This window comes from Sminthopsis crassicaudata, chromosome 4, assembly GCF_048593235.1.
Source record: "Sminthopsis crassicaudata isolate SCR6 chromosome 4, ASM4859323v1, whole genome shotgun sequence".
In the NCBI taxonomy this organism is placed as follows: domain Eukaryota; kingdom Metazoa; phylum Chordata; class Mammalia; order Dasyuromorphia; family Dasyuridae; genus Sminthopsis; species Sminthopsis crassicaudata.
Genome location: NC_133620.1, coordinates 211126962 through 211152497, shown reverse-complemented (window position 1 = coordinate 211152497; position 25536 = coordinate 211126962). Strand labels below are relative to the sequence as shown.

The 25536-nt window shown below is 35.4% G+C and overlaps 1 protein-coding gene across 1 annotated transcript; it reads right to left on the bottom strand.

Annotated features, from left to right (window-relative positions):
- Nucleotides 1-3516: 3516 nt before the first annotated feature.
- Nucleotides 3517-25328, bottom strand: NDUFAF4 (NADH:ubiquinone oxidoreductase complex assembly factor 4). The gene is made up of 3 exons (XM_074310256.1): nucleotides 25092-25328; nucleotides 23466-23569; nucleotides 3517-6220 (listed from the first exon to the last, which is right to left on the bottom strand). The coding sequence occupies exons 1-3, from the start codon at nucleotides 25225-25227 to the stop codon at nucleotides 5933-5935; spliced, it is 528 nt and encodes a 175-aa protein (XP_074166357.1). The 5' UTR covers nucleotides 25228-25328; the 3' UTR covers nucleotides 3517-5932.
- Between the last annotated feature and the right edge of the window lie 208 nt (nucleotides 25329-25536).

The following is a 25536-nucleotide window of genomic DNA, read 5'->3' as shown; positions in this document are numbered from 1 at the left end:
AATGAGTAAATGCATGTTTGGTTTGGGAATACTTCAAAAGGAAAAGTTTTCAAGAGAAGGCATCATTTATGAGTTGACTAATTTAAAAAAAAATGCCAGACAAACCATAGTTCTTTTTTTCTAAACGTAGATTTTTATTGATATTTTTTTGTTTTTATACCACTTGCAAATCCTCACTCTGTCCCCTCCCAGAAAGCACCCCTCATAACAAAGAATTCTTAATTCTTTTTTTAAAAATTGGATAACGGGGAATGCTGTGTAATTGGAAAAGATATGGGGACTTCAGCAAGGTAGTGTAGGGGTACTGAGCTACAATTCAGGAGACCAGTTCTAATACAGCCTCTCTTAACTATCTTGTAACTTTAATAAGTAAATGTATTCCTCTGGATCTCAACCATCTCATCTGTAAGAAGAGGCAATTGGAATAGTTGATTTTGACTACCCTTTTCAGCTACAAAATTATAAGATTCTACAATTCAAATTTTTTTATAATAATCTTATATACAAAATAGAGAAATGTGGGCTGGGCAATTGATTATACACTTAGATGGATTCATAAATGGTTGTATGAACTTACTTCACCACAGAGGATTGATTTACAGAACTATAAAAGACCTTTAGAGACATTTTTAGTCTATTTAACATTAAAATCAATGAAGATATAGAAGCCATATTTGTCAAATTAATAGATGACAGAAAACTGGAAGGAAATAAGCATTTATTAGGTGCATCTTATGGGCCACGTGCTTTACAAATATTATCTCATTTGATCCTCACAACAATCATGGGAAGTGGATGCTATTATGATTCCCATTTTGAAGCTGAGGAAAGTTAAGTGGCTTGCTGCCAGTCACACAGTTAGGAAGTGTCTGACTCCTACTTTGAGTTCAGATCTTCTTGACACCAGGCCCAGTGCTCTAATCATTAAGCCACCTCGCTGCCTCAAAGGATAGTGAGTACCACGCCTTAGAGATCTAGATTTTTAAGCTGGAACAATGAAGTTAATCATTTCATCAATGTATCACAATAAAAAAAAAAAAAAAAAAGAAAAATATAATTTTCCCCCAAAAGATGACCATCCACTTTATTTTCATTTCTTTGCTACTGTAAAGAGTGCTATTATGAATATTTTGGTGTATTTGGTAGCTTTTTTTTTTTTTTTTTTACATTGGTGGTTGAATCTAACATGGAAGGTGTAGTTACCTTAGTAACTGCTCTGGTTCAAACTACATGATGTAGAAAAGGACAACTCAGAGTTACAAAATTAAATAGTTTTATTCCAAGGATTTGAAAAGTCACATACCAATAAAAAGTACTACATACCCTAAGCCAGTAGCCAAAGCAGTCATGCTGTTGTCTGAACTCCTGTGTACAGGGTGGGTCCTGACAATTCAATCCAAGGTAGTACTAAAGACCATTCCAGTACCAAATGGCCCAAGATCCCTTAATGCAGACAGGTCTTTATTTCCCACCTCCCCACCTCCCAGAATTTTTGTGTTAAACTACAGTGCATGTAGTCTGTCTCCCTCCCCCTCTTCTGTGGGGGTCACATAATAGAGATTATCATAATGCAATTATTATGATAGCCAAGCACCCAGCTAGGAAGTTTTTTAATGTAATATCTTCCTCAAAATGAGGAGTACAATATCTTGGAAGGAGACAATTGCTCAGAGTGAATGGCACTTGCCTGCTTGAGTAAGTTAACCTTAACTTCTTTTTCATATGGAATTTTCCATTTATTTTGAGTGATAACTATAGTCAGACGCTCTATGCTCTTCTTTAGTACTTCTAAGAGAACACCTTTTTTTTCTTTCTTTTAAATTATGAAATAAAACAAGCAATTCCAAAACAGAATTTTTAAAAAAAATGATTGCGCATAAAACTGCAAATTTATTATGTATAACTTGCCAACAAGCCTTGCATAGGAACCTTTTCTCTCATCCCATTTAGAATGTAATGTAGGTCACTTAAATGGGCCTTGAAGATAGGGGCTGTCTCTTTTTGCTTCTAATTGTATCACAAGAATTCAGCATAAATTCCTGGCATGTGTTTGTTCACTTGACTAAGTTCAAGTCTAGATTCAGATATTTATAACCTGCATGATCTTGTGCCTGGGGATGAGGTCCCACCTTGAATGATTGAGAGGCTCAGATAAGATGGGGCATATCAAAAGTCTTGATGCATTTTTAAGCTAGTAGTCTCTTTAAAACTGCCCTAGCTTTAAGGACACCATCATAAACATAGGTGTTCCTATGCATAAATGTACACACCCACATATACACAAAATGCAATGTAAATGCTAATTACTACTTTAGCTTCAGCTCTTCACAAGAACTCCATTAACATAACAGTGTCACTATCAAGGGAGGCAAGATTCTTATATTTTGTGCAAGTTAAAGCCACCAATAAGGATTTAGCGAGTACCAGTTATATGCCAGGAACTGTGCAGTATCTGCTTAAGAACATCTGGAATACACTGTGTGCTATTTTGGGTATCATCAATGAAGAGGAATAGTGACAAATTCTATTATGTCTACAAAAGGCTAAGATTGTGAGAGGACCCCAAACTCTATTAAATGATGACTGATTGATAAACTTAAGGGGTAACATGATCAGTTTTTAAATATTTGAACCAATTTCCATGGCAAGAGAATTAGATTTTTTTAGGGAGCAGAATTAATTAAAATGTTTATATAAAAAAAAAATGCTTATATAAAGACAAAGGCATCTCAATATATAAGAAGCTTATTACTTAGACTTGCTTACTTTAAGAGTAGCCAGTTTCCTATTCCACAAAGATGGATAATTTTTATCAGGAAGGACTAGTTTATCTTGTCAACCTTAGTTGACAGCACAATTTATTGGATTATTGACAACCTCTAAGATCCCTACCAAATATGAAATTCTATAGCATATTATTTACTTAAAGTGGAAGAAGAGGTGGAGTTGATGTTATCACCCTTCCCTAAGGGCACCATTCATTTCCTTAGGACATCAACATTGAACTAGCAGGGGAAATTGTGGACGAAGAGGAATGGAGTAATAACCTCCATGTTTTGGGGTATGCTGGCCTCAAGTAATAATCTTGAAAAATTCTCTGGAAAAGATGCAGGCCAAGTACAGCTTGCTGAAGTTGCCCCTTAAGTCACATAGAGAATGAGGGTGAAGTCTAGCAGCTCTCCCCCTGCTCTATTACATATTCCCTTCCTTTCCTTCCCATTTTATCCCCAAAGAAATAGATATATTGCAGAAATCAGAATAGGTTAGTGATAAATGAAAATCCCAAGGAGTCTATCCTCAGGTAAATTTCCATTGCTTCTTCATTAAATCTGGCATTATACTGGGACTTCAAAAGTAGGTAACAAGAAGACTAAATACCCTTTTTGTGGTTCCTGGTGTAACTGCATCAAAAATATATGACACCAACCAATCCAGAATCCTGGAACTCAAGATTTGTTGTGCCCTGATCAAAAATAATTCTCAAAACAATCCTAAGGGAAAAAAAGTGACTATTAATCCCTTTAGGTCACTTAAATGTGGCCATTTTTTTATTGCTTTCTTTCACAGTATTTATTATCAGTGCATGATAAGTTTTAATTACATTCGTGCCTACCTGAAAAAAAATATACTGACATTACAATTCTGAATCTGAGGCGAAATGGAAAAGAATCAGAAAAAGCCAATTTGAGGATGCAGTTAAATTACTGCACTGTTAGATATCTCATACTGATGAGACAATATAAAGCAACCAAAGTTCATGCCATTCCCCTCCATGATTATAAATAAAGCAACTACTTTTATTATATCATGTTATATAACATATAGCAGCAGCAGTTGTATTTATAGCTACCTAGAAAGAAATCATCACAATATGTTAAGCCATTGCTATATTTATAGATTTGCAGGTTGGCTCAAACAGAACAGAATGGGCAATGAAAATAAGAGAACAGAGTTGGTGTAAATCCATGACATGAGTTTTTAAAAGCAATATTTATAGCTATACCTGTTATTTTTTAAAACAAGTAATGTTTTTGGCCAAACATAATATAGCAATAAGGAGTATTTGAAAAGTGCACTTGGATATAGTTTCAATCAAAAATTCCCAATTTGCATCCAGGTTCCCTTTCCCTAGCTTGCTTTTTGCCTCCAAAAAATAATTTACTCCATGGTTTCTAAGCTTTCTCTATACTGTGTGTGGAGAATTTCTGTGGACTCATGATGAGAATCACTCCCATGAAATAAGAACAGAAGTTTAAAGAATGTTGGCAAAAAATTCAAGTAATTTCCTGAGTGACTTGCTGCCTGGCCCCATAGCACCCTTGTCTTTCTGTTTTGCTTCTTCATATAATGGGAACTGACTTGGGATTCATGAAACCTACAAATGTGACCTTGGACTATAAAGTCTAAGCCTCAGTCCAGATATTATTCTGTAAACTGAAATCAGAGAACTATTTCTAGTTAGATCTTAAACTAGAAGGGATCCCTGAGTGCAAAATGTTAGTATTCCTCTCACTATGCATCCTCTAGAAGTCACTATGACTATAGAGTGTTAAGGTTTAAATATGAAATTGCCTTATTTACTAGCTGTTCACCCTGAGAAAGACAGTCTTAGCCTCCAGTTTCTCATCAATAAAACAGTTAACATCATCAAATCGTAGATAAGATTAGCAAATGAGAAAATATATAAAAGGCAGACTGTAAATAACTGACATTTATACATATTACCATGAGCTTTGCCAAGCACTTTATATCTCATATGAGCTTCACAAATATTACAACTTCCATTTTACAGTTGAAGAGTGTTATCTCTCCACATAGATAAGTGTTAGAAGGGGGAATTCTCTCTTGATTAACTTTCTTTCCACAATAACAAATTTTCCAAGCACATCTTTCTGGTCCTCATTTCTTTCTTTCACTTGACCAGTTTCAGTCAAAACTATGAAATTAGAACTGACCTTAGAGATTATTTATTCATGACACATGGGCAGTGTTCTATAAACTTTAAAATGTTCTGCATATGCTAGTTATTGGGATGATTCTCCAGTCCAATCTTCTTATTGTAGAAAGATGAGCACCAAGGGCCAGAGACCATTAAATGACCTTCCCAAGTCACATAGCTATTTGATTGGAATCTAGGATCTAGGTCATCTTCCAGAGGGGGGAAAAAAAAGTTTCTTTGCTATTCATTACTTCCAGATGTGGTTACTTTTCAGGTACTACTACCCATACATGCCACACCAAAATCTTTTTTCTTAATCAAACTCCAGATTTAATACTTGTCACAGGTTTTAGATTTCCCACTAACAAAATTTAGAAATCAAACATTTCATGTTAAAAATGCAATCGGCATAATTCTCAAACCTCTCTTTCTCTCTTCCATTCTCTAGAACAATCATAAAAAGTAATTTTGTAAGCATAATATTCTCTTTTTTCTTGATTTTTATCTTGTTTTTTTACTCTCTTGGCCTGGGAAATGCTATCTTATTATTCTTCCAACTATCATTCCTCAGGCCAAATGCCTCAACCCAGGGAAGAATGCACTTTTCACCTGAAGTGGAAGACAATTTTTTTCTTTAACTTTTAAATAGATATTTTCAATCATAAAGGACTGTGACCATTTCAGAAGTGATCATATGGTATGTCTAAAAATAACAGCTTGCCTTTCCCATTTCTAAGGAACACACGAAGTTGAGCTCATCACTCATTTGGACATATACATGATAGAATATAGCAGAACAAAATACTGGCAAAACATTTCCTGCTCAGCCAGCAGCCTGACACAATTAACTGCTCATTAAGTAAAAGTTTTCAGTCACAAAAAGGGAACTGTGATCACTTAACCAAATGACAACATAATTTAATGCATTCAGGAGGCAAATAAGACAAAGGCGTATGTAGGGGGCACAGTAGAAAATGCTTCTGATGGCTTCTTTCATTTCGATGATATAGCTTTCATTTTGTTATTGGCAGGGAAGATCTTTACATCAAAAGCAATGAAAAATGTGAGAAGGGATTTAACATCTTTCAGTTCTAGATAATATTCCTGGGCTATTTTTTCTGCAGTCCATGTTTCAGGAGAACGTTTATGATTGTTAAGTAGAGTGAGAGCCTCTACCACAGAAATTTTGCCTTTGGGAATGTTCTGGGAAGTCATGAGGTTAAAGTGATTGCCTTTTAGAAGTCTGAGCTCCGGTGAATGAGGTATACTGGCATCTTTCACCTAGGGCAAGAAAACAGAAAGATTTATTAGGGAAAGAAAAGCATCATGCATTTTTGTATTTTTTTGCTGCTCCTCATACCTAGCCTTTTATCTCTCACTTATGTTGTACCCCCCATGCCTGAAATACTCTACTTTTATCTCAGTTTCTTCAGGCCTTATTTCCTATCTCCAAAAAATAGCTTTATCCCTTGAAATATTGTAAAAAATATTTTGTATGTACAATTGTTTTCATGTTATTTCTTATCTACAGAATATAACTCCTTAAGGACTGGGATTGCTTGTTTTTAAATTGTGTTCTTAGAACTAGCACAGTACTTGGCACGTAGTAGATATTTAACAAGTTGCTCTATGAACTGAACTATTTCCTGATTGTCAGATGCCTTTCTTTTTTCTTCTCTCCCATTACAAAAATCATGATTCTCATTACAAGATATTAAATCCTGGGCCAATGTTGCTTTTGTTAGTCTGTAGTTTTATTATTTCAACTAACTCAGCACCATTTCTTCTGACTAGTTCCATTATTGGGGCCAGATCATTTCTTTCCATGTGCCGCCTTTTCTCCTTCCAGGAATTAAACATCTTCCTTTTTTAAAATAATGAACATTATTACAAATCAGCAATAAACAATGAATGTTCTACATTCAAAAAACAAACAAATAAGAAAACTGCATCTATCAAAACAAATTCAACAAAGTTGCAAAATGTAAACTAAATCAATATAAATTACCACCACAAAACCAAGCAGGAGATACTAGAAATAAAAGTTTCATTTAAATTAGTAATAGAACATATAAAATATTTTGTAATCTATTTACTAAGATATCCAGGAAATATATCACTTCAACTATAGAACACTTTTTATAGAAATAATCACCTGAATCACTAGAAAATAACAGTTTAATTGCTCTTAGGTAGATAGTGCCAATATAATAAAAGTAACAATATTACCTATATATGTTCAACACTATGCCGAATTAACAAAAGAATTATTTCCTTTATAGAAATAGAAAAAAAAATTTAAATTCATTTGGAGGAAAAGGTCAAGAATCTCATAGGAAATCATTAAAAAAATGTAGTAAAGGGTCTAGCAGTGTTAGATACCAAACCACACTACTAAATAATAATCATTAAAATGATTTCACATAAGTTAAAAAAATAGAAAGGTTGATCAGGGACACAGATGATGCATACAACAAATAGAAGTAAACAAAAGCAAAAATGGAGTGTTTGAAAAGACCCTACTTATGGGGATCAATATTCACAATATGACAAAAACTTCTGGGAAAACTCAAAAAATAGACCTTGGGTACTATATATCATGGTAAACTCCTAATAGATACATAACTTAGATATTATAAAGGAAAAAACAATGCTAAAAGAGAATGAGACATATTTTTGGAGATGGCCAATGAGGGAATTTGCCTTGACAATACCTATTTGTTGAGAGTTTTCTTTTGTTGTTCATGAGAGATAGGGAAGAGGAAGGAAGAGAGAAAATATATGTGTATCAAGCAGAAAAAGAAATTTCACTTTAAAACTGCCCCAAATACTTTCAGGTCTTATTTATACACATAAATTCAATATATAATGAAATTAATTAACACTGCCAACCCCTTATCTGCCCCTCTAAGTCAATCAGTGAACCAGTCAATAGCCATTTATTAAGCAGTCCTCATGAGTCATTCTTATACTTAGTTATAATTTTTTTAGATTTTCCAATTTATTTTACCAGAAGAACATGAATATCTAGCCACATGGTTCACATGCCTTCAGTTTTCATTAGTTGGGACAGCTATCTCACATCAACAGTTAAATAAATATTTACAGATAATCATAATCATCATAATCTGGTTTTTGCACCCCTGATATTTACCTAGCTTCTTTCCTCTCTACTTGGCAAACAGTGATATATTACTTGTTGTACAAGGATCCCTCATCTGATAATAAATGTCATCTTTAAGACTCTTACTAAAAAAAGGTCCTGCTATCATAAAACATTGAAAACATCTTCTAAAAATTCACAGGAGAGTTCAGAAAGAAGGCCAGAAGCAACTATAGATATGTGGGATAGTTGTGAAAGTTCTATGTTCACTTTATTATGTAATTGAAACTTAGGGTTCCAAAGTTAAGTGAGTATTATTATAAGAAAATATAGAATCATGCACTAATACTTAAAAGGAAAAGCAATATGAACATAACAGATTAACAGTTATTATCACATAAATCTACCTTTTTTTGTTCTCTAGGCTGCTGGACAGCAGAATGATTCATGTTGGACTTGGTGTCCAGAAAAACCTTAGTTCAAATCCAGCCTCAAATACTAATTGTAAGATCCCTAGAAAAATTAGTTAATTTCTCAGCATCAGTTTCCTGATCTGTAAAAAAAGATAAATAATAGCACCTATTTTATAGAGTTGTTATAAGGACCAATTGAAATATATGTAAAGTTCTTTATTAACTGTAAAGAGCTATGTGCATTTTAGCTATTATTATCATTATATTGTATATGGTAATGATCATTTTGTTTGGTGTTTCAGTTCAGAATAAAACAAATACATTTAGGGGGAAAAAAAAACAAACAAAACACTCTTTTTTTTTCCATGAGCCAGATTGAAAAACTGTGATTTTTAAAAACTTTTCTACTGATATCATCCCTAAAATATGTGGAGACCGCTCAGTCTCTCAGAAATGATAGGTTTATCAATCCACATGGGAAAAGCCATATAAGTAAAGAATACATATGGCCTAGATTATGACTTGTAGTTAAATGGACAATTCATTTAGTTTGTCTATGAGCACATACATCTTTGACAGACATTGCAGATGGATAATAAGTTGGATTGAGACATAAATAGGAAGAGGAAGTGGGATGGCTATCATTTGGAAAATTTCAGGTTTTTTCAGTCAAATTTCTCTCTGCTGCACAAGCACATATTTTTAACCACAATATTAATTTAGGAATGCAATTCAATTCAACAAACGTTTGCTAAGAGCTTACTATGTGTCAGGCATTGTGCTTGGCTTGGTATGGGGGAACAAACAAAAATTAAAAAGATGCTGCTCCCAAAGAGTTATTCTTTTGTATGAGAGATGAGTTAGATGAAAAGATACTCTGACAAAGAAGAAAGCACAAACACATTGGGATGGGATGAAAGGAGATGGAAGGCTTCACTGAGAATGTATGATCAGTGTAAAACTAAAGGAAATGAAGGGCTCTAAGAAGTAGAAGGAAGAAGGGCATTCCAAGCACAGAAGATGGCCCTTTCAAAAGATGGAGGTAGAAAATGAGACTTCAAGTAAGGGGAAGAACTATTAGGCTATTTTGACAAGAACAGGAGTAATTTGAAACCTGCATAGCTACTAAAAACTAGGAGGAGAAAATTTTTCCCACCAAAGTCCTTGGCACCATCAAATGACTCAATATGAAAAAGTGCTCCTATTTTTGTCATTACAAAGAACACTGCCCTAAGGACCATGGGAACCCAAATCTCCTTTATGTATTGTATTTCTTCCATTAAGAGATGAGCTCCTGTCTTGTCTTCTGTTTGTGTTCCTATACTTAGCACAGCACTTTGCATACAGAAAGCACTTAATAAATCATTTTTCACTTAATCATCATAACATTTATTTTGAGCTGGCAGAGAGTTTTAAGAACATTAAGTCTAACTTTCTCATTTTACAGGTGAGGAAAGTGAAATTCAAAGTATTTTCCCAGGATCCCAAAACTGGTAGGATTGGAACCCAAATCTTCCTGACTGATAAAATTATAGCACTCCATCTATTGCCTAATGCTACTTGTAATAAATGGCAGAAGGAAGGCAGACACAGGTGATACCCAGTATAAGATGTACCCTAGGATAGCAGTGAGGCCCTGCTCCCAAGTGCAAATAAGGCACTGTAACCAATACAAGCCAGCAGTAGGCTTTGCCCATCCCTCATTTCCAGTACAAGCCAGCTAGGCCTCAAAGGTTGGTGCAAGCCAGCAGCCTTCAGAGTTAGTCCAAAGAGGTTGGGACAATGATCTCTACTCCAGGAGCAGAGCCCAACTTTAACATAAAGTAAAAAGTCACAAAATAGGTAGGAAAATGAGCAAAACTTTCTAATTATGGAAAGTTACTATGGAGACAGGGAAGAGGATCATGATACAAACTTAAGAGAGGACAATAATATCAAAACAGCTACATTTGAGGCCTTCAAGAAAAATGTGAATTGGTGTTAGACCAGGTCTAAAAAGAACACTTGGAAGAGCTTAAAAAGGATTTTTTAAAAATCAAGAAAGGTAGAAGAAAAACTGGGAAAATTTCATTAGCATGAGAATCATGAGAAAAATTCAAGATGTGGTAAAGAAAGCACATAAGAGAGAAAAAAGATACACAAAAATTCACTGAATAAAACTACTTAAAAGTAAAGCTGACCAAATGAAAAAGGAGGTACAAAAGCTCACTGAAGAAAATAATGCTTTAAAAATAGAATTGGGTAAGTAGAAGCAAATGACTCCATAAGAAATCAAGAAACAATAAAACAAAATAAAAAGAATGAAAAATAGAAGAAAATGTGAAATTTCTAACTGGGAAAATAGATCCAGAAGAGATAATTTGAAAATTATTGGACTATCTGAAAGCTATGATCAAAAAAGAGCCTAGAAAACTTATTCAAGAAATTATCAAGGAAAACTACTTTGACTCTAGAACCTTGAGAATAAAACAGAAATTGAAAGAATTCACTAATCACCTCCTTTCAGAAAGAAAGCTCAAAATGAAAACTCCAAAAAACACTAAAGCCGAATCCCAGAATTTTCAGGACAAGGAAAAAACACTACAAGCAACTAGAATATAACAGCCAGTGAGGATTACCTAGGATTTAGTAGTTTCTACATTAATGCATTGAAGCATTTGGAATATGATACTCTAAAAGGCAAAGGAGCTAGGATTACAACCAAGAATCATCTGTCCAGAGAAATTGAGTATAATCCTGAGGTAAAAAGAAAAAGGTATTCAATGAATTTCAAGCATGCTTAATGAAAGATCAGAGCTGAACAGAAAATCTGATTTTCAAACATAAAAAAAGGTAGAGATAGAGATTCAAATAAGATTTTAACTATTTATATTCCTATAGGGGAAGATACTTCTAACTCTTAAGAACTCTACCACTCTTAGGGCAATTACAAGTATACATTGACAGAAAATGCACATATGAGTGGACAACAATGGAATGATATTAAAAAAAAAAAGGGGTGGCATGCAATGCTTGACCTTTACTCATTAGAATTGGCTCAAAGAAGGAGTATACAATCAGTTGGGTATAGATCTTATAGAGAACTACCTTATAGGGAAGTAGGAAAAGATGAGAACAAGAGAAGTGTGATGGGACTAACAGAAGGGAGAAAAGTAAAGATAAACAGGAAAATAGAATGACAGGATTCCAATTAGTTATTATAACAGTAAATATGAATGGGATGTACTCATCCCTAAAACAGAAGCAGATAGCAGAATGGATTAAAATCCAGAATTTTACAATATCCTGTTTATAAGAAATACATGTGAAGTAGAAATACACACAAAGTAAAGATAAGGAATTGGAGCAGAATCTAGTATGCTTCAGCTGATGTAAAAAAAAAAAAAAAGTAGAGGTAGCATCATCTCAGAAAAAGCAAAAGCCAAAACAGATTTAATTAAGAGACAATGAAGGAAAGTGTATCTTGCTAAAAGATACCACACACAATGAATTAATAACAATACTAAACTTATATGTATCAAATGGCATAGCATTCAAATTCTTATAGAAGTTAAATAAGTTATATGAGGAAATAAGTGAATTCTACCAATATTTAAAGAAAAATTAACCCTAGTACTATATATATAAACTATTTGGGAATATATGCAAAGAAGGAGTCCTACTAAATTTCTTTTGGACACAAATACAGTCTGATACTTAAACCAAGAAGAGCAAAAACAAAGAAAGAAAACTACAAATCAATTTCCCTAATGAACATTGATGCAAAAATTTGGAATTTTTACTAGCAAGAAGATTAGAGCAATATATCATAAGGATGACCAAGTGGCATTTAAACCAAGAATTATCTCAAATGAGATATTTGTAAAATACCTGGTACAGTGTCTGACATAGACAGGCACTTAATAAATACTTATTCCCTTTTCTCCCTCCCTTCCTCTCTTGGTTTATGTGATATCTTGCTTTCTCAAATTTCCCCCTTTGCTAAATTATCATCCCCCTAACTATAGGTTTAAAAAAATTCAATCTTGTGCCCTCTTCTCTAGTAATACAATCTCTCTCAGAGCTCATCAGTTGCCATGGATTCTATTATCCCCTCTATGAAGATGACTCCCATATCGATCCATTCAACCCTAAACTTTCCCCAGAGCTATAGTTCCACAATACTAGCTAATTACTGGATATTTCCCCACTGAGATATAAGCATCTTAAACTTAACAAAGTCAAAAGTAAGCTGGTAAGAAATGTGGAAAACAAACAAACAAACAAAAAAAACCCAGTCCTTAAATAACAAAATAAATAACAAAAAAACAGTCCTTAAATAGAAGTCCTGAAGTTCATGGCCCTGCCCATCTAGTTAAAGGGTCTAATCAAAGTGCCAGATGGTACTGATTAGATGTGACTATCAGGCAGATTCAATCATGCAGGAAGAAATAAGTTTCCTTGATGGTGTTAGGCCTGATGATCTCTGAAGTCCTTTCTAAAATCTTTAAAAATTCTTTGAATCTATAATCATCGCAATTGCTGTTGCATATTATCATAAATGCAACTGAAAAGGTAAGTGAATGAAGAAACAAAAAAAAAAAAAAAAGGCCTAAGAGTAAATGACTTAATCAAATCCAATTATCTATAAAATACATTCATATTTAATTTAATATTTAAATCTTCATTATGGTAAATTACAAAATCATAAATGACTAGGTTATTATAAATGGTCTGAAATTTCTAGGATTAGAATCCAAGTATGTATGAACTTAGTATACATATTTCTATCTCAATGAAATTGCTTTAAATGGATGTATTATTAACACTACAGGGGAGTTATTATTTGAAAATGATTTCAAAACATGATGAAATGTATTAATTAGAGTACTTTAAGATAAAAGAAGCCTGGAAAACATTCAACTGTCTAGCCTGGAAAATATTCAATTATCTATAGCCTATTATACCTTTTATAATGTAATAAAACATAGGCCTGATTAAATATAACATTAATATAGTTCCAACTTGGGGCAGTTAGATGATGTAGTGCTTAGAATACTGGACTTGGAATTAGAAAGATTTATCTTTATAAATTGAAATTTAACCTCAAATACTAGTTGTGATCTTCATAAATTGAAATCCAACCTCATATACTAGCTGTGTGACCCTGAACAAATCACTTAACTCTATTTGCCTCAGTTTCCTCATCTTTAAAATGAGCTAAAGAAGAAAATGAAAAAGTATTCTAGTATCTTTGCCAAGAAAACCCCAAAATGGGGTCAGTAAAGAGTGGGATATGACTAAAATGACTCCACAAATCCCTAATTTATTGATTCCTTTATATCATTATCAGCAAGATATACCAACGACCTCACTTACAACTAGTTTTGTTACAGCTGAAGATAATCTTAGAGAGCAGCTAATCAGAATCCCTCACTTTTTAGCTAAAGATATGGAAGTCCAGAGAAGGCAGAGATATAAATAGAGAGGGCTTAGAGGCTAGAAGGACCCTTGGAGACCATCTAGTCCAAAACCTCCATTTTACAGATGAGGAAACTGAGGCCCAGAGAGGCAAAACATCTTGTCCTAGGTCAGAGGTAGAAGTAGCAGAGCCAGGATTTGAATTCTAAACCCGACTCTTTCAGTTCAGCAGAAATTAACAAACTAGTACCTGCTTCACAGAGTTTTAAGGCAACTGCTTCTTATACTCAAGACGATATATAAATGTGCACTATTTAAGTATGGGAACATTGGTAGTAAAAAGGTGGACCTATGAAACCAGGATGCTCGGGCTCTCTCCCTCTCACCCCCAAATAATCCTCAGTTGTCACAATCTTGCACTCTTACAAATACATTCTCACTTACCACAGTCCTATCTGAAACGTGGCAAGTAGAAATTTCCAGATGTCATTTGACCAGGAAAAAGCAAGGCTATCACCTCCTTCTTTCTCTACTATATTTCTACTTATATAGCCTAATATCATGTTAACTTTTTTTGGCTGCTTCTTCATATTTTGAATTCTTTGCTTGTTAGTCAATAAAATCTTCTGGTTCATTTTACATAAACTTATTAAAAACTTCTATGCTTATGAAGTTTGTTTTTTTTTTTAAACTAAGTGCAGAACTTTAAAAATGTTAAACATCTTAGCTTCTGATTAACTAAATTTATGAATCATGCTTACTACAGTATAGAATTCAGAATAAGGAAGATCCATCCTATATTCTGAATAGATGAATGAATGAAAATGGATTTACTAAGCACTTAATATACATAAAACAGTATGCTTAGGACTGGTGATACAAACAAAAAAATGACAGTTCCTGCTCTCAATAGTTTCACATTCACCATTCACCAGTGGCTGAATACTGGGAATTCACCAACCTGAAACTCCCATCTCCTCAGCAGCACCTGCGCCTCTGCCTGAAAGATAGGCACCAGCAAGTTCCTCTGGCCTCCTATTTAAGGAGAGCACCAAGGGCATCACCTCATTACTTCCTAGCCAGCTGCACTCCTACAGACATCACAATACCCTCACTCAGTGCCCTCTTCCCACCTATTTTCATCTACTTTTTATGTTATCTTCCCCTATTAGACTGTGAGCTCCTTAAGGGGAAGGAACTGTCTTTTGAATTCTTTGTATCCTCAATACTTGGCACCATACCTGGCAAATAATAGGAGCATTGTAAAAGTTTGCTGACTTAATGACTCACTAATTAATAGGGGTAGATGACATTTATAGGTTTCAGACATAAGTCAGATTAAAAGACCAGTGATTCTTAAGGTGAGGCAAAGTGTATAAGGTAATAATGTTTAGTATTGTTTTCATTAGTGAAACTAAATCCATTTCTGATGTTGAAACACTTAATAGTACTAAGTACGAAAGCAGTAAGAACTTTTTTCTGACTTCTCAGCATCTGCAGATCACAATTCCGTAAGGGTTCAATACCTGGATGGTGGCTCAGAGGACCTGGCTGAAGGAAAAGTAGGTGGTAGGGAGGTGGGGGGGGGGGGGGGGAGTTCTGCTACTGCTGGTTCTCTTGGGTTCAGAGTTCTAGACTATCTCCATCGAAGTCTGAGAGAAGGTGGTAGAAAATATTTGATTTGCCTAGCACATTCCACCTTGTCTCTTCCTTTATTATGTTGTATGCAATCTTATAACTTCTTTTGGTCCAAATGTGTAATTTCATTGGTTAGAAAATTCCCAGTAAGAAATCTTCCTCTACCAATGCAGATCAATACCTGTTCTGCAGTTTTACATTCTTAGAGAGGCTGATTTGTCCAGGGTCACACCTATCTGATACATGTATCAGAGGCGAAAATTGAATCCAGGATTGATTCTGAGGAATGGCTTTCTATTCACTATACCACAGTACCTTGCATATAATATTATGTTATTTTAATATCCCATAATTGTGCTGATATGCTACCCTCCATGATACAGTTCATAACCCCACTGTACTTCATTAGGCTGATTTTTTTCAACAGTTGCTATATAAAACAAAACAAAACAAAAAAACCTATCTCCTTTCAGTCAACCTGATAATGGGTGCCTCTGGACTTAAGAGAAACTAAAGCTTCAAAATCTAATATGTAGTCCATCATTAGCCCTTATTCAAACCCTTGCCAATTTGGCAAAACCTATCAATTTGTACTGCACAAGCAACATCACCCCTTATCATAACGAAGCATCAGAACAGGATTTTAGTGAAAGATTCTATTATATTATCCTTCACCAATATACTACCATTCTGATTCTCCCATTCTAGAAGATTATGCCTGTGGACCTAAATAAAAGGATTCAACACCAGTTTGAGTCACAGTTGGTAAATTTTTTTTTTTTTTTTGTCTACAGCAGACTAGTAGAAATTACTGGGGCACTGAGATCTACCCTAGCACATGTTATATACAATCTGATGATGAAAATATTTTATTGCATTGACTTCAAATTTTCAAAAAATCTACAATCATCAGTATGAATAATCCATTATATAACCCTATTGCAAGTTAGAGCAAGATTTCTCAATATTTTTTGCATTATAGACCCTTCTGGCAGACTGCTGATGCATAGGGACTTCTCAGAATAATTTGCATAAAAATACACAGGATTATTCAAGAAACCAATTATATTGAAAAACAGTTACAAATACACATAGACACAAAACACCAATGTCCTCCTTTCTTTTCCCCCACCCTTTACTTCTCTAAAATGCCACAGAAAATATCTTTATCCAGGGAAATCACTTTAGCCCTCAAATTCAAATCTCAAAGGTACCCTCTGCCCTTGCCACCCTCTGCATCTACACCCTTGCTCTGTTTAGATAACTCCTTGTACTTCTATTCAAGGAGGGTGTCCTAGCCAGCCATCTCTTCATTTTTCACCAGGCTACAATGACTCTTTTCCCTTATACTCCTACTCAGGATAACTCCCCATCCCCTTTTCAGCTTCCTTTCATGTGCTATTTTCATTTATTAGAATGTAAGTTTCTTCAGTGCAAGGATTATCCTTTTTTCTTTTTATATTTGTCCAATGCTTAGCCTAGTATCCAATACATAATATAAATGCTTTTGTTGATAGCTAACTGTGAATAAATTTAAAAAACAAATTTATGGACCTAAAGTTAAGAACTCATCCTTAAGAAATAGTTATCTTCTGGTGATAAGACTCTAAATTTAGCAACCTGCCCTTTGGACAACACACAGAGGATTTGCCAAAGTGTATGCTCCTCCAGCATAGCTCTTTAACAACTTAGGGTCCCTTCCAAGATCAAGTATAACTGCTGGAATCACCCACATCAAAAAGAGCAGAGGTCTATCAAAGGATGCAAGAATATTAATAGTGCACATACAACTCATATAGCACAGGAGCTGAGTGCATTTTGGACCACAACTAAGGAGCTTTATTTCTGTAATTACCAATATAACACTTAATATAACAACAATTAGAAGTCTAATACCAATAATATAATTCTGCTGCTTTAGCTCTCTAAAGTGCACACCAGGATTTTGCAGTATCTTATTAAAATTTCAAACAGGAGAATTCACTATCAGTATTGATATTCTTCAAAAGTTCCTATTCACAAATCACAAAGGACTTGTCTTAAATTCCAGAATACTAGCAGCCCTTTCAATGAAATTGATAATTATTTGAAAAAAATTAAGAGAAAGCAAAATATATTTCCCAGACTGACATAGAGGGAAATTGGTAGTCCACTGAATTTCCATTCAACAGTTCAATTCATATATAAGTCTATATTAAATGCCTAGTAAATACTAGGTTAAGCACTGGGAATAACAGAGATAGATGCCTGCTCTTATAACATCATGCCAAAAATATCATGCAACTATATCAAGTTAAACACTAGCAATACACAGATGCCTATTCTTATGCAGCTTATAATATAGCCATTCCTAGTTCTACATCAGCAATTGACTGTGGACATCTCTATATGGACATAATTTTGAGCTCAAAACAGTACTCATTATCTTTCCCTCCAAAATCTTCTCCTTTTCCTAACCTCCTGATTTCTGATAAAGGTACTGCTACAGCATGTTCCAACTTGGACTCTTTCTTCTCTCTCACTGTATTATTCAATCAGTTTCCAAATCCTGTCAATTCTACTTCCATAACATCTCCCAGATATATACCAATTTTTTTCATTCACAAAGGCAACAACCACAGGTTGGTCCTCATTACCTGTTGCCTAAATTCCCATAAAAGCCTTCTAATTGGTTTTTGGTATCCATTCTCTTCTCTCTCTAATCTATACTCTACATGGCTACCAAACCAACATACCTGACCAGACTACTTTTTTGCTTAAGAAGTTTCAGGGGCTTCCAATAACTTGTAGGATAATGTAAACTTGGCACTGGGCTCCAGTCCATCTTTCTAAGCATAGCTTCACACTACTCTCTTTCCCACAATAATCCAGCTGTTCTTCCAACTAACTGAAATTCCATCTCCTATCTAGGTGTTTGTTCTTACAATGGATATTCCCCATTTCTGGGGTGACCCTCCTTTTCTGCTTGACCTCAGACCACTCCCAACTTCTTTCAGTGCTCAGCTCAGTGCCATGTCTTGAATGAGACCCATCCTGGACCCTATCAGTTGCTAGTACTCTCACCTTATCTGTGAAAATTACTGTGTATTTTACTTATCTGTGTTCATACTGTTTTCCTCCAATTGAGGGTGACAGTATGAGGAGTGGAAATAAAAAATGGAGAAAGAAAAAAGGGACTTTTTTGACTTTGTGTACCAACCAGCTAGTACAGTATTTGTCACAGTAGGCACTTAATCAATACTTACTGAATGGAACAAATGATAGTGAGAATTCAAATAATCATTTCAGAAAAGAGAATAAAATAACTACACAGTAATAAGAAAATTTTGAGGAAGGAAAGATCATTTTATCTAGGAAAACCAATGAAAGATTCATGGAAGAAGTACCATCCAAATCAGTATTCAAAAGATGAGAGAGAATTCAACAAAGGGAGAAAGACTAGAAGAATCTATATCAATTATTAGGTATGAGGTTGCAGAGAAGAACTCTGGGGGGAAAAAAAAGGGAAAGAAATGAGAAAAAAATGACAACAGGAAACAAAGTAGAGTCCAGTGTGAATGAACACAGAATATAGGAAGGAGAGCAGCATATGACTCTTCTGAGTCTGACAAACAAGTTCGAGCTGGATTATGTAGTACCTTGAATGCCAAGACTGGAAGCACTGTAATGAAAAGAATATTGGATTTAATTGAAAGATCTGGTCATTTTAGATTGGCTCTGTATTTACTTTCACCTGTATAACTTCAGGCAAGTTATTTAATCTCTCTAGGTCATTAAACTAAATGACTTCTAATGTCCCTTCACATCTAATGTTTTCTATGATCCTACTTTATTTGGTAGGCAAGGAAAGTCATTGAAATTTTGTGGATAGAGAAATAAGATGGTCAACATTGTACAAAAAAAAAAAGAGTAGAGGTAATAGTATGGATCATAGAGAAGATAAAAGGAACAAAGACCAATTAGGAGGCAATTATAATCATCTAAGTGATAAAAGATGAGGATCTAAATAAGATTTTAGCAGTTGGATAGAAAGACAGGTGAGAGAACTTCACAAGTATAAACAGCAAATGACTTTGGCTACGAAAAATAACAAAGAAGAATCAAATAGCCATGAGTAAAGTTACCAACTGAATGGTGGCATCAGTAAGAAATAAGCCTAGAGGCAGGACCTGGGATTTTCCTGGCATAGAGAGTTCCAGGAAAGAAACTTCCTTTGCCAATGCAGGTTGGCATAGTCTCACTAATTAAAAATGTCTAAGAGAACTGCCTAGAGCACTAAGGTGAATTGCCCAGGTCAGATGGTTAGTAGCTGTCATATCTGGATTTTCTCATTCAGATCTTCCTGTTTTCAAGATCAGCTGTTTTGATGCCATCCTGCCTCTCTTGTCATTAAAAAAAAAAAAAAAAAAAAAAAAAATTAGGAATCTGGAGTAGACACTTAGGAGAAAATATGATGGATTTTTTCACAATGTGAAAATCAAGATTATGGCCAAAGGTGTCATGATTTGAAAAAAACCCAGAAGTTAGAAATAGGAGCCTAGGGATTTAGAAAAAATGGCAACATAGAAAAAGGACCTGTCCTGTGTCACCTTCTACACAGAGGTAACAACTGAAGCCATTAGAGTAGAGGAAGTTACCAAGGAGCTGAGAAAGCCTGGGTCAGAGTCTTTGGGGATACCTACACTTTAGGAAGCTAAGTCAGCAGTGGAGTCAGGGTTTCAGATGAATAAGAGGGGAACCATGAGAATACGTGATAGAAATCAAAGGAAAAGAGGGCATCAAGATAGATGTGCCACAATGAAGCCAAATAATGGAAAGGCCATTAGATTTAGCAATAATGAAATAATTCTGTCTTTGGAGAGGACTAATTTGGAAGAACTATGAAGCAGGAATCCAGAATTAAAGGGTTCTTGACGATGAAAAATCAGATAGTGCAAAATAGAATACTTTCTTCAAAAATCTGTCAACCAGGAAAAAATAATGATGAATGTTGGAGGGGATGTGGGAAAACTAGGACATTAATATATTGTTGGTGGAACTATGAATAGATCCAACTATTATGGTGAGCAATATGGAACTATGCCCAAAGGGCTATCAAACTGAATATCCTTTGATCCAGCAGTGTCTCTACTGGATTTGTATCCCAAAGAGATCATTAAAAAAAAGGGAAAAAAAATCCACATGTGCAAAAATGTTTGTAGCAGCCCTTTTCGTAGTGACAAGGAACCATCAAAATGGAGAGAGTCCATTAATCAACATATACTACTATAGAAAGATAATGGTCTGGGTCCAGTGTTAACTAATTAGAAGAGATGGATTGTTACCATATTTATGGACATACAAGACATTTTCAATAGCATTAAACTGCTGACCAGTATAAAAACCCAGCTCTTTCATATATATTTTCAGAGTAGTTCACAATCTTAGAAATCTTAGAAAAATCAAAATTAGGGATGACCCAAAGAGCACAAATACAACATTAACAGTGGTAATGTATTATGTAATAGGCACAAAAGACATCAATGACTACATGGATGATAGAAAACAAGGCTGGATGATCACATAGGAAGAATGAGAACAAGGGTGTGACTCTATATCAGTACCTTAGAAATATCAAAAAATATGAGTGGATTTTTTTTTTTTTTGGGGGGAGAACTGAAAGAGAGTACATAGTATTAAAAAAAAAAAAAAAAATCACACAGGACAGGAAAGCAAAGAGGGATTTCTATCTACACCAGAGGAAGGAAAGTAAAGAGACCCATCTAAATTTCTAAGTAAAATAACATATATGATAATATCAAATAATATTTTATGATTTGTAAAGTATTTTCTCATCTTATCTTCACAATAATCTTGTGAAGAAGGTAACCTAGGTATTTTTCTCCCATTTTTCAGAGAAAGAAACTGAGGCTCTCATAAACTAAAATTTCTAAGATTACACAACTAGTTAACTATAGAAATAGGACTAGAACTGAGATTTTCTAACCCTTAATTCAATGTGCTTTCTCTACAACATTGTCTCTTTTAAAAAGACTTCTCTGAATTACATGAATTTTCCATGCATGCCTCATTTTAATCAATCAGGAATCATGTCTGAATGACCTTGGATGTACCATTCTTACCTCTTAATTTTCAATGCCTCCAGATCCATCACTGTATATAGTATACTGGAAAGTATAATAGACCAAGAATACAATGCTTGAACAAGTCTCAGGCTTGCTACATGCCAACTCTACAACCCTGGCCAGGCCATTCCCTCAAGGTCTTCATCTGCAAAATGGAGCTAATAGCATTTGTTCTACCTACCTGCTTACCCATCCACCCACCCATGCCATACACAGGGCTATTGTGACGATCAAAAGACATAAGGGTTATGAAAGGTCACTGAAAAATAAGAGATACATTGATGCAATGAGGTCATGTATAATAAAAAGACATAATAACAAAGATGAGTTAGTATATGGCCTTAACATACCAGGCCTAAGGGTAGATATAGTTGCATCAAAAGCAGGTACAGCAAGGAATATAAGAAAAGAGCATAGTTCTAGGCTTATCTTTTTAGGGACCATATAAGGAATGAATCTGTGATCCTATTGGTACAGGGAGCTTCTCCCATCAGTGTAAGCTGAAACCTTTGCTCTATCTATTACAGTGTGCTACTTTTTCTACCATTTGAAAAAAAAAAAAAAAATCAAAAGGAATTATACTCTAAAGCCCAGCTCTTTACTGTGGTTTGTGATCACATATGGGGTCTTGTAAGTGAATGTAGGGGTCATGAAATTTTATTATCAGTAAATGTTTGATTTGTATGACTACTTTATATAACTATATACCAAGGGTCACGTAAAAAATTTTCAAGCAAAAAGGGGTTGTGAGTGGAAAAAGTTTAAAGAAACCCTGCTCTAAATATTGTGACTAGTTAAGAGGTAATACTATTGTTCTCTCTTCATTACTAAACTAAAAATAGAGTATTATCATAGAAGAAAACAAGGTTATATATATGTATACCATCTGGATCCATATACACAGGACAGGAAAGCAAAGAGGGATTTCTATCTACACCAGAGGAAGGAAAGTAAAGAGACCCATCTAAATTTCTAAGTAAAATAACATATATGATAATATCAAATAATATTTTATGATTTGTAAAGTATTTTCTCATCTGATCTTCACAATAATCTTGTGCTTACAAATATGAAGAATATGTGCATATGTTTACATATTTGTATGTATGCTTTCCTTAATACACTGTGCTTCCAAATAATTCTGAACACCTGACTTTCATAAATCCAGTTGGGGGGTCGGGCTGGAGAGGAAAGGGGGAAAGAGAACTTCTGGGATAAAAGGATACCTTTTCCTTTTGCTGAACACAGTAAGAAACTGAACGAGAGAAAAAGCAACAGAGAAAAGTGCTTTTCTTTCTCTTCTACCAGAGAGTACCCACTAACTACCCCACAAGTACAAAAGAATCTGACAAAGTTGAATTGTGAGAATTATATCTAAATGGTACTAAATGTAACAATCTGGAGCCCTAAAGGTTAAACAAAGTGCCAATAAATGTATTCTGATGGAAGTGGATATCTGCAACAAAGAGAAGATCTAATTCAGATCCAGTTGATCAATGATGGACAGAAATCAGCTACACCCAGAGAAGGAACACTGAGACATGAGTGTAAACTGTTTGCACTTTTGTTTTTCTTCCCAGGTTATTTTTACCTTCTGAATCCAATTCTTCCTGTGCAACAAAAAAAATTCGATTCTGCACACATATATACTATAACATATTTAATATGTATGGGAATGCCTGCCATCTAGGGGAGGGGGTGGAGGGAAGGAGGGGAAAATTCGGAACAGAAGGGAGTGCAAGGGATAATGTTATAAAAAATTACCCATGCATATGTACTGTCAAAAAAAATTATAATTATAAAATTAATTTTTAAAAAAGTGGCAATAAGTAGAAAATGCTAGTTACCCGAACATGTGGAACAGGATCTTTGGAGTCAACATAAACTTCTTTTAATAATGTGAGCAGTTTGTCATCTTTTCTTTTAACTATTTCCTCTAATTCTGGATGGCCTAAACAGGAGAGGAAAAGAGTCGTCAATTTCAAATAAAACCAAAATAAATTAGGCCATATACCCATTCAAACACTGTACAAGTCATCTTGATTACCATTCCCTATCCAAATAAAACAAACAAACAAAAAAACACCCCACTGTAAAATAAAAATGAAAATTCTTGAGTAAATCTGAAATCCAAAATAGTGTTTTAGACTCAGTATTCAGTACTTGTACAATTCTACAGAAATATGTACCAAATAATATAAATAACAATATAACATATTAATGGTTTTTCACATATTATCGACATTTGAATCATTTAAATGTCCTGGATAATCATGTTATCAAAATCTAAGTATCTCAGCACTTAATACAGTACATAGAGTTCTTAATGCTTGTTGACTGCTTGAAACTTAGGTGCTGGCCTGGAATGTGGGACTAATTTAGCAGCCCTCAGTTTCTCATCTGTGTAACAAGGGGCCTGGTTAAGATGACCTTAGACCTGGCTTTTACTCCAGGATTCTATGAAAGGAAACTGGAATTAAACGCATCACTATGAAACCCCAGGGAATGATCCGGGAACTACATCTCCCAGCATGCACCACCTTAAATCACTGGGAATGGACAAACTGCACATGTCTAGAGATCACGGTATTTTGCTAGTGGAGGATTTGTAACACCTAAGGAGCGGGTTAGGGACACAGAGTTTCAATGTCATTATGGCTACACGTTCCTAAGGACTCTAGGGCCTGAAATGTTTACGCAGTTCCTTTTCACTGGTGTTTTACACTTCCTTCGCCTAAGATTTCCGAGTTTCACAGAAGAATCTGGCCTTTCCACTGGCCAAATCCCCTATTCTTTTCCACCTGCAGGAAATAAAGCCGGTTCAAGGTCGCTCACAGGATCGCAAGGACTTTAAATTTAATTTTTAGCGTCGCTTCTTTTTAGCGCTCGGAATGCTTTAAAAATGCAAACACAAAAAACACGCCAGACTATAAAGGAACAGGTCTCCAGACCTGAAAAACAAAACGCGTTCACCCACCCCGGCTGATTCCCCGGCTCGTCAGCGCGGTGCCGTTTGCTACAGAATTAAGGTTTGAGTCCCTACTCTGACACTTTTGCTGTTCTGTGACCTTGGGCAGGTCACTTTAACCTCTTCAGGCCTCCAAAAAAAGGAGGTGGGGGTGGGCGCTGTAGCGCAGAGTCCCCAGCGGCACTCCTGCCTCTAACTCTCGGCCACTACAATGTTTCCCGGCCCAATCTATAGGAAGCCTTCCCAATACTTATCCACTTTTTTTTTTTTTTTTTTTTTCACACAGCCAGTTTTGTATGTTTATTTACAAGCTGCCTCCACAACGGAAACTTCCAGTAGGAGGGGGCTTATCTTTTATCTCCAACGCTTAGCACCCTATAGGTGCTTAATTAGCATTTACTGAATGGAACGGAACTAAAGCGGAGCTCGGTAACGGGACGAGCGTCAGCCGCCCCGGGGCCTCCTGAAACGCTCCGGGGGGCGGAGGCCCTCGGGGACTACTCACGGTTGATTTCCTCCAGGATCAGGGTCTTGGTGGTGGGGTGCATGGGGGCAGCCAGCGGCTTCGCCTTGCTAATCTCCCGCTCAGCGCGGCTTTCCAGGTTGAAGTTCCGAAAAGCGCGGCTCACCCTGGCCCCCATCTCCCTCTCACAACATGTTGCTCCGCTTTGGAACCCGGCAGCACATGGAACACTCCCGGTGTACTACGTTCTAACCGGCCGGGCATGCGCTCGTCTGGGACAAGCTGGGCCTCGCGGTACGGAAATGAAAACACGGAAATTCTGACAGCGCCCCCTGGCGGCTGGGAAGCAGATTGCATCCTCTCGCAGAACTCCCCTTCCTTCCTGCTGTCAAATTTCCCTCCTCCCCACGCTCAGAAGTTAGGAAACCTTAAAATGACAGAAATGAGCAGGACCAAGAGAACGTAGTACTTCGTAACATCAATATTG

Coding starts and splice junctions, on each gene's coding strand:
- NDUFAF4 (XM_074310256.1), bottom strand. CDS start 25,227: ATGGGGGCCAGGGTGAGCCGCGCTTTTCGGAACTTCAACCTGGAAAGC. Junction 23,570..25,091: donor GATCCTGGAGGAAATCAACC/GTGAGTAGTCCC, acceptor TCTCCTGTTTAG/GCCATCCAGAATTAGAGGAA. Junction 6,221..23,465: donor ATCCTGTTCCACATGTTCGG/GTAACTAGCATT, acceptor TTCTTGCCCTAG/GTGAAAGATGCCAGTATACC.